We start from the raw sequence: 10,103 nt of genomic DNA on the forward strand, positions 1-10,103 counted from the left end.
GTAAGGGTTTATAGATGGTTCTGGCAGAGGCAGGATGTTGATTCATTGTCCTCATAGAGATTAGCTCCTTATGCCTTGACCATCTTCTTTGATGCGGGCAGAATATGGAGCTGGTTTTTTTTTTCTGCGAAAACCCATTTCTCTTTAAGCTGAGTTAAAGCTCTTTTCTTGGCAACAGAAACTGTGTCCTTATTGGGGCACGAGTGGCATATTCATGCAGGATTCAGTTGTAGAATAAAGCAGTGCAGCAGTCTGGTAGATCTACTAATAGGGAAATAGCCCCATAGGATTTCTCAGTAATCCACTAGAAAGACCAAGGTCTCCGATACAAACTATACTGAAAAGAATAGAAAATATGTATTGGGGTAAGTAGAATACAGAATCAGGAAAGCCTTTCTGATGGGATTATTATTCCTTTAGGAAATTCATTGTTTTCCAGGGAATAAAAACAACTATTACATTGTTGTTGTTGTTGTGTACAGTTCTCTACCAATTTATGTAATGGTGATTTCTGAGAACTCCAACCAAGATTCAAGACAAATAATGGCAGTGTGTCCTTTTTTCAATCCCAATTGCTCACAATATAGAGGTCAGGCTAGAGGGCATCAAAGAGGCAAAAGGGATTTAAGAAGGAGAAAACAAGCTAGCAATAAATGAACAGATATGTGTAATAGAATTGTGGCTTCAATAAGAAAGGAGAGGCCAGTTCTTCATTTAGTCTTTTTGGTTTTGAATATAAAAACTGCCAGAATTGTTGTCACTTGAAGTGCAGAATGGCACAGCAACAAGCCAGAGATATTCTAATTTCATCTTTGATTTAATGCTCTTTCTTTACCTTTTCTTTACTCCCTCTCCCTAGCTGAAACCAGGATGCTCCCCATTAATTTTTCAAGTTATTTGTCCCTTCATTGGAAATGAAACAAATAATGGCTACTTTACTCTTAATGTTGACCTGTGAGTTCATTAGAGGTTTGAAATTAAGGTGCAAGGTACTGTGTATGTTAAATATTACTAGTTTTGTGGCTACCTTGAAATCAGAATCATGTTGATAAATTAACTGAAAAGCTATGTAACTACATTAGAAGTACCAGATTCCTCCAAGAATAGTAAGAAAGCCCTAGCCTTTTAATAGAAACAGAGATCACACATAAGATCTTTGTGCTTCATGACAAAAAATGTATGAGCATCACCAGATTTGTCTACAGAAATTAAAAAAAGAACATGCTACATTTTATAGCTTTTCTAGACCAAAAAAATTCTTTTACCATGTTTTCAATATCATTTGTAGTACTCTGTCTGTTCTAGATTTACATGCTTCAGAGACAGAAGCTTTATAAATTCCCACAGCAATATTTCAGAGTTTAAGAAATCTTGTAATGTTGGGACTTATTTGGTACTTCTTCAGGCCACTGTGCAGCATGTATAAAACACTGCACTGGAGAGGAAAAGGTTATCAAGCATTTGATGGTCCAAACTTTCTGCAATAAAAATAGTTCTTACAAAGAACGTCCTTCACTGGGCACTGTAGACCAAAAAGTACCTTGTACTCAGGGTTATTTTTATTTTCCTCAGGGTTGTTTTGGGTTTGTTTTTTTTTGGTTTTTTGGTGTTTTTTTTTTTTTGTTTGTTTGTTTGTTTGGGTGGGTTTTTTGTTTGTTTTGTTTTGTATTTTTGTTTGTTTGTTTTTGTTTTGTTTGGGGTTTTTTGGGGGGGGGTTTCTGTTCTAAATAAGGCTGTAAAAACTTTTTTGTTAAAAAATGTAAGGAAGGAGGAAAAAGTCATATGTTCAGCAAGGGAAGAAGACAGCTTGGATCAGTGAGTGTAACACTGATCAAGGAAAAGATCAGATCATTTCTTTTCACAGACACCATGAGGAATTTTATATCTAGTATCTAGTATATTCTTTGTTAAGAGGATTACAGAATTTGGTTTGATCTGAGTATTTCTCCCAGAGCTTTAAAGGACCTGGAAGCCAGCAGAGTTGCCAATAGATTTTGGGAAAAGTAAAAATCCTCCAATTGGCTAGTAAAGAACCCACAGACCTTTTGGAATATGGTGATAGTGTAATGATGAAACTCAATGGTGGTTCATGTCAGAGTATTCCTGTCCTTACTTTCTGATTATTCACTCACTAGGGTTCTGTTGAGTTGAAAATGTCAGAGTGATGTTGTGAAAGTTAATTACTTGAAAATCCCTTTCAAGTCAAGGGTGAGAAGTTGTGTTTCCCTGTAAGTAAGAAGTGTCTATACTTGCAATGAGATGAACCACAGCATGGTACATATATTCATATTCTGTATATTCAATACCAGAAGTCCATCAGAGACAATGGGAACTTTTCTTTGTCTGTAAATGAAGTTTCTAATCTTATCTCAGAGTTTTAAGAACAGGACAACAAAGATATTCAGGCTCCTGGCATCTCATTAGAAACTTGAAGTTGCACTGAAAACTTCAGAAATCCGTAGAGACTAATCTGATGTTCATTTGTATGCATGCTAAATGTAAATTCTCTTAAATATTACTGGACCTCTTGTGAGTCAAACATCAGGGTTTGGGTTTTTTCCTTTAGGAAAACTCTAAATGAGGAGTTTTCTTATTTGTATTTGGTAGTCCACAAGTTTTATAATCATGTCATGATTTAAAATGTTTTTTTAAGAAGAAACCTCAGTGAAAGGAACAGAAATATCATCGTTTGGTGGAATACTACTTTAAAATATCTGCCACATTTTCACAATCCTTATAAGAAGGAGCAGTATCTTAGTGGAAAACAGTTGAAGATGTTGAAGACACAGCAAGATTACATAGGGCAGCACCCATTTAAACACATGAAACATGAGAGCTTTTCATAACCCATGAAAGACAAGACTGGTTTATTTGCTTGTTATTAGAAGCAGGAGCTAATGAAGAGGAGCTATATGGAGATCTTAATTTTAAGTAGAACTTGCATTCTAATGATTAAAAGAAAAGTATCTTCTTAGTCAGACCAGAGAATAGGATGTGTTTTCATTCGGCTCTGGTCTCTATCATAAAGCTGTCCAGTTGGAGGTCTATTAATTGATATCTAATTTTTCCTTATTTAATTGTTGCAGGGTACGTGCAGCTTTACTTTGGTGCAGGTTCCCCAGCCCCAGTTTAGATTTGCTTTGATTTCTAATCTCATATTAAATTGCAAGTGTCAGCAATAAGGTGTGAGCATTGAAACTCTTTGTGTCCAACCAAATCTTTGTGCCCTTGTCCAGTGAGCGAGGTTGTATCGCCTGTTACAAGTCTGTAGCTCATAGAGTCAGTAGCCACCACGAGGCCTCTCTTGCTTGATTTTGCACGTATAATTTTAAGTCAGGATCCCTCTCGTGTAGCTAATATGAACAAATGATGTCTCTCTGTTTGTTTGTTTTCTCTTGTTCCCCACAGGTAAAATTAGTATTTTCAAAGGAACCTTCAAAGCCGATGGCCCCACGAATCTTACCAAATCCGCTAGCAGCTGCAGCTGCAGCTGCTGCTGTGGCTGTGAATTCCCCTTTCAGTCTTCGCACAGCCCCAGCAGCCACCCTTTTCCAGACTTCAGCACTTCCTCCAGCACTCCTACGACCAGCTCCTGGGCCTATACGGACCACCCACACTCCTGTGCTGTTTGCTCCTTACTGAATTCCAAACAGGAATTTATTGTACTGCAATAATTTTTCAAATCAAAAAAAACAAAAAAATGAAAATCAAGAACATTGAACTATGCAGTGTTTATTTATAGTTTAAAGTATATATGAAGAGCCAGAACTTTTGATAGAGAACTGAACAAATTCTGAAAGGGGGAATGGGCAGTATTTTCTCCAGATGAGAACATTCCTCTTGAGCATTGATCGTTTTAGAACTGATCTCCAGCATTGACTTGTAGTGATATATAAAACTTATAAAGCCTTTTGACTGTGCATTTTGGCACATATTTCCCTGCAATGTCTTTCCTGCTTTATGAAACAACTTACAAATTTGTCTAAAGGGCATTAACTGGTTCCAATGTATATAAAATACTTTATTCTGTAGATTAAAGAAGAAGGAAAAAAAAAAAGAAACACTGTGAATAGTAGTACCCTTACCAATCCTCCTGCCAAATCAGCAGTTACTGGGTATTTATCTGAACAAAAGTAGATACAATAGATGTCTTGTAAAACAGTAGTATTGTGTCTCTATCTATGCCACTAGGTTTCTAACTGAGTTGCAAAAGATAAAATGAACAAAATTATGTCACTTTGGTAAGTAGTCAAAAATTATTACAATAATGTGGAGCTGTTCCTGGCGGGCAAAGTTTTCCTCACTCAGAGAAGAATGGGCATGAAAATAATCTAGTTTAGGGCAAAGAAAGTGATAAAGAAGATCTAGTGGGGCAAAAATAATTCAGATACTGTACTCAGAATGGGTCAAACATTTATTTAACTGAGAATGTATGTGTACACTGTGTGTTTATTCATAAAGTGTAATACATACAGGATAGATCAATGTTTAAGACATGACAGTGGACAACAAAAAATATGCTCTTGTCATGAACACAGACCTGACACTTCAGTGTTGAGCAGAGGGAAGACACAAATCGGTTACACAGAGTCATAACTGACAAATGAAAAACAGGAGAGAAATCCTGGTCTCATTTAAGTCAGTATAAAGTTCCTCCTGACTGCAGTGTAGCCAGAATTTCATCCCTAGAATGGCACATATTCATTTTCTATCACACCAGTGGGAGTGTCTGTAGATAGAGGTAATATTTTTTGCAATAGGCTTAGTCTTAGAAACAGACTTATTCACTTGTTTTATTTCCTACTGATGTGATACAAAATGTGTTAATATACCTATAAAATGTAAACAGTGACACATGAGATACATATTACGAGATAACTGCACATCATGGGTTTGGAACAAATACAACTTTTAGGATCTGAAGGGACCCTTGAATTCTGTAGCTGACCATTATGTATGGACAGCTTAAAGCCTTATATATTTACTGTGAGGCTTAAAGGGGTTGACTGTGTCCCTTTAAAGTAAGATTTATCAGGGGTATATATAGATATATTGTATATATGCTAGAGTAAGAAAAATAACTTATAAACAGAAAATCTACTATATAAAATAACTATATAACCATTGATTTCACATGTGGGTCATTAAGTGGTAAGTAACAAACAACAGAGAAAAAAATAGACTTCTTGAATCTGATCCTTGCTGCCTGCTTTTTCCCATAGGGAGCTGAAAAGTATCTATTAATATTACGGAGTGTGCTGCTGAGTCACATGCAACCACTCTGATGTGTAGCTAAGTGAAATGCCTACCATGCATTTAGGCAGAATAAAATTTAAAAGCATAATTTAAGTTTAGATGGAGAAATTATTTGAAAGATTTTATTAAAAGGCAGTAATGCAAAATATTGACCATGTGGTTGCTATATAATGCTGCCTGTGGTTAATGCAGACAGGTGGGAGATATAGAGGATGAGAATATACAGCACTTTTGACTTGCAATTCATCAGTGAGCCTTCCATATACATTCGTATTTGCCATTTTTTAAACCTCTCCGCATTTAGATTTTATAAAAAATATATAAAGAGAGAGAAAGAAGAGGTTCCATGGATATCTGTGTCCAAAGAATTCCAAAGAGATGCATTTATTTATCTAGAAGTATTAAAATAAGTTCTATATTATGTATTTGTATTTCATCCAATTTCTTTGCAAACGTTTGTGCCTTGAAATGAAATGAGCTTTTGTTTATATTTAATTCACACCTATGTAGCCATGAAAAAGACATGATGGTGATTTCAGGGCTGATTACCAGCTGGATTGCTTTGGCCTAACTTTCAAAACAACAGTATGAATAAGTTCCTGAAGCCAAGCTTAGACATCTAAATAACTAGGGGCTGACATTTAAAAGGGCTCTCTACTCTACAGCTCCCAGTAAAGAGGCAGTAAATAAGCCAGCCTTCAAAACCTGCTTGTCATACTCAATTTAGAAAATGTTTCATTTTATTTGGGTACATGAGATAGTAAGATTTACTGCACTTGGTCTTTTAAGCCTGCTTTCAAACTTCCATCTGTTTGCAGAAGCTGTAGTGCCATTGCCAGCTGCGTTCAGATTCCTCCTTGAAAAGGGCAGCAGCTTTCAAGCTGTGCTCCGTGAACCACCATTTGTCTGCAGAGCCTTTTGTAAGAGCCTGTGTAAGATCTTGCTAAAGGAGCAGAGGAAGGTAGAAGACCTGTGAAGGCTGTCTTTTCCCCATGAGGAAGCATGCAGATGGGAAAATGGGAGATAGGCAAATATCCTGAAGGTTCTTATGCACAGCCTTCTGGCGCATGGACACCTGTTGTACATCCTGCCATGTTGTTGTGATGCCATCAAAATCAACAGGCTGATCCTTGCCAAAATGTGGCCTGTGGCATGTATGGAGGCACAGTACTAAGGGCAGAGTTCATACAAATTTTGCTAGAAATAAAAGAGTGTCATTCCAACTACTTACATCAGCTAATTTGCAATGACACCTTCAGTTTTCTTGGACCTCTTTTGTCACAGTGCTCTATGGAACAAGTTTTTGTTCACACAAGTCTCTTTTAAAGTTCAGCTGTAAACAACAAACTCAATTCTTTTTATGTCTCTTACTCACTACCTAATAAAGGATAAAGCCTAAATGTTAGAATGTATAGTGGATTTTCTGTGCCTTGCTGCTCCACCCCCCTCTCGGTCAGTAACAAGCCAAGGTACCCAGGACATCAGCACAACAGTTCTATTATCTGTCAAGGAAAATCCTGCCACAGCAATCTGATGGGGCAAAGAGAACTTCTGTTCAAGGGTATGTCCACAGCAGATGACAGAGGAGGTAGCAAACAGAAGACACTTTACACCTACTTGTCAATACATCCAGTGTGGAGAGCACTATAAAAGAAAGAAATGCCATCAATTTCGTATTACAGTAGCACACCAGGGCCAAGAGGAAGCCTAAAGCACAAGGAAGCAGATTATTTCATCGAAGACACAGTCACTCACTGGAATAACAGTGTGAAATCAGCCTGCGGGGAAGTGGCTGAGTAATGAACTCCGAAAAACAATCAGGTTCAGGGATGTTTTCTTAAGTTCTATTTAAAGTGTTAAAGAATGACTATTCTGTTCTCACCCAAAGAGATGGTATTTTTGTGGGAGGGATATATATATATTTATATTTTTACGCTATCTGCATTTTTCCAAATATCTATGGCTTCAAACCTTTGTTCTGAAGGATCATCATTGCTCTGAACCATGAAATTAGTTACCTTCTTGAAAACTGCTGTAAAAGCTGATGTGAGAGGTCAGTAAGCAAATGGTATAAATATGATGATCTAAAATGGAAAAAAAAGTACTGGCCATGTCAAGGAATATTGTATTTGAAATATACATCTTTATTTTAAGATAAATTATATAAAATTAAGAATAGCTAAATAAAGTTAATATAACTAGAAGAATTACATCTGTCATTTCAGTACTGAAATATTACAATTGGCTCTATATTTTGAAAGTTTAAAAGACTTTCTAGATGTCAAATCAATGCAAGGATGCTGTTGGTAAATTTAATGTCTCACTTCGTTATCTTCCATTTACATCATAACTAAATGGACCTGCCTTAAGTCCACTTCTATTTAAATTGCCGAAGATATAGTAGAGTACTGGCCCCATATTCCCTGAAAATGAAATCATGCTGCTTAGGAGCCCCTGTTTCTGTCTTTTACTCCCAGTAAACACTTAGTTTTTAGAGTCTTTTCAAAGCATCCTGGGGAATCTCTAACTCGGTATCTTTTTTTAGCAAAATTAAACGTCATTTTATGAACATTAGACCAACACTGAAGAGCAAGATCTAAAAAGGTTTTCACAATTGTAACATTCTTTTGCGTAAATATGAAGCACAAATTGGTTGCACAAATCTTTTTGAAAGCAGGTAAAGTCAGAACCTAGACCACTTTATTATAAGGGTCCTGGTTTCGGGGTTAACTCACAACAATCAGAAATCTGTTCTTTTTACTACCAGGTGTCTGAATTTTCATTTCTAAAATTAACTTCAGCACAGGTCAAGACTCTAAGCTCCCAAAGCTCCCATGAAAATAAGAGTGGGCTTCCTGTTTATCAAGATGCACGTGAGAATGTGAGCCTATGCTATGTAAAATATTAAGTATTTTTTTGACATCACATCTTCTCCTGTTCTCACTGTTTATCTGTAAGTGCCATTCCTTCAGTGCCAATGAATCATACAGAAGCTTCTGTGCTGGAATTCAGTACGTGACAAAGAGAAACAGTAATACTGATAAATCCTATCTTAAACTAGTTGAAATCTCAAACATACAGTGAAGGGTTTAGCCAAGGCCAAGAGCTTTGTGTCCTCTCACTTCTACAGGTTTATTAAAATTCAGGACCGTTTAGGAGTAAATGTAACTATCTGGAGGATGGTTATTACATAGCCTGACCTGAAATGTCAGCAGCTGAAAGAGTCTGTGCTCCAGACCAAAATTAGGAATACTGTGAAAACCGTAATGTTCTTAACTTTGGGACTTCTGATAGCAGCTGCAAAAATCTTTGATTTCAATAGAAGCAATTTTTTGCTCCTATTGGACGAAGCCTTTTGCAGTCATGCTGTGTACTGCAATTAGGTGTCATTCAACTCTGATTCAGTATTGATACTTTGATAAAGAAACTTGGCCAAGTGTGAAACGTGATTAGTGGCTGCCTGGTTCATGTGGTCAGCTTCATGCTGGGACGATGCTTGGGTGGTGAAATAAAAAGAATTGAAAGAGTCATTGTAAAGAAAGAAATTGGTGGACTAAATTGACCCTTTTTCCTTGTGCAATGTTCTTAAATGAAACTTCTGAAGTATGAACAAGCTGGGACATTGAAGAGTTCCTGGATAAAAAAGTAGGGACCTTGAACATCATGAGATCTTAACTTTAAAATAATTTTGATGAGAAGACATTCTTTGGATTAGATACCACAGTGGCATCGTAGCAGTGGTCTTCACACTTGGCACACGGTCCATACACTGACATTTTTACTGTTCACAGTAGAAATCGAGGATTTGACACCCATGATTTGAAACAAGTATAGTTAATTATACTAATTGCATAGGTACTGGACACTCGATTGAAGGACACAATAATTTTCTTTGGGACTCTGTGTATTCATGTGTCTTCAGACCAGCCAAGATATCACTGCATTTTATCAACATCTGCGTCTTCAGAAAGGATGTCCATACTTTGTTTTTATTGCTGTTCAATTTTTCTTCTGTGTTTCTTTTTCATTGTCTAGTCTCTCATATAAATTAACAGAATCCATAAAATTAAATATACATTTAAGAAGTATGTAATCATCAATGCCCCTGTTGGACCATTTGATCAGAGTCAATAAATTGAATAAAGAATTTAAACCAGCAGAGCCACAGTAATAGTAAAATACTGTGAAGAGAGAATGTGTATACTACAGTGCTTTTTACCTAATCTAGAGTTTTATGACACAGACAGCTTTTTAGCCTTTCATACTTTCCTGAAATATTCATCTTTTGGGATTCTTCAGAGGTTTAATCAAATTTAAATGTTATTTCTTATGTTGAGTAAAAACATCTGTGTATTCTGAGTGCAAAGGCAATATAAAAAGGGATAAAACCCACAAACCATTTTCTCACTACAAATGCCTGCAGCATTTGTTAACAATGTCAGCCCTTTCTCTGCTCGTGGCTCTTTGCTGGCATTTACCATGGGAACTGTTCTCATTGACACATGTGTCAGGGGAAGACTGTCAGTTCAAAACACAATCTGTCAAGTGCAGACATTCGTTTGGGGCACAACAAAGTGGGAGATGAGAGAATATAGGCAAAATTATGCCCGTTAGAAATTCCTCAAAACCACCTTGAGGCTCAATGGGGACAGGCAGAGGTTCTTAACGTGGACATTCTGTTGTATTTATAACACAGAAAACGTAAATTTGGAAAAAGTCTTGATTTGAATATTTTTAACTAGTGCTTCAGTGTGGGGGATGATCCCCCCCTCTACCCACCCAAAAGTATAATCTTTCCTTCAGACGTATTTTCAACGTACGCTTGCCCTGATATTATTGCCAGTCAA

At 36.7% G+C, this 10,103-nt stretch overlaps 1 protein-coding gene across 3 annotated transcripts in view; it reads left to right on the top strand.

Annotated features, from left to right (window-relative positions):
• Positions 1–9,448, top strand: part of ZNF385D (zinc finger protein 385D) — a 428,747-nt gene extending 419,299 nt beyond the window's left edge. For all 3 annotated transcript variants that reach the window (XM_032108248.1, XM_032108256.1, XM_032108266.1), the window contains one exon: positions 3,409–9,448. In XM_032108248.1, the coding sequence (XP_031964139.1) occupies positions 3,409–3,642 (234 nt within the window). In that variant the 3' untranslated portion in view covers positions 3,643–9,448. The remainder of the gene's footprint in view (positions 1–3,408) is intronic.
• The last annotated feature ends 655 nt before the right edge of the window (positions 9,449–10,103 follow it).

The sequence above is a fragment of the Corvus moneduloides genome, chromosome 1 (genome assembly GCF_009650955.1).
Source record: "Corvus moneduloides isolate bCorMon1 chromosome 1, bCorMon1.pri, whole genome shotgun sequence".
Lineage (NCBI taxonomy): Eukaryota > Metazoa > Chordata > Aves > Passeriformes > Corvidae > Corvus > Corvus moneduloides.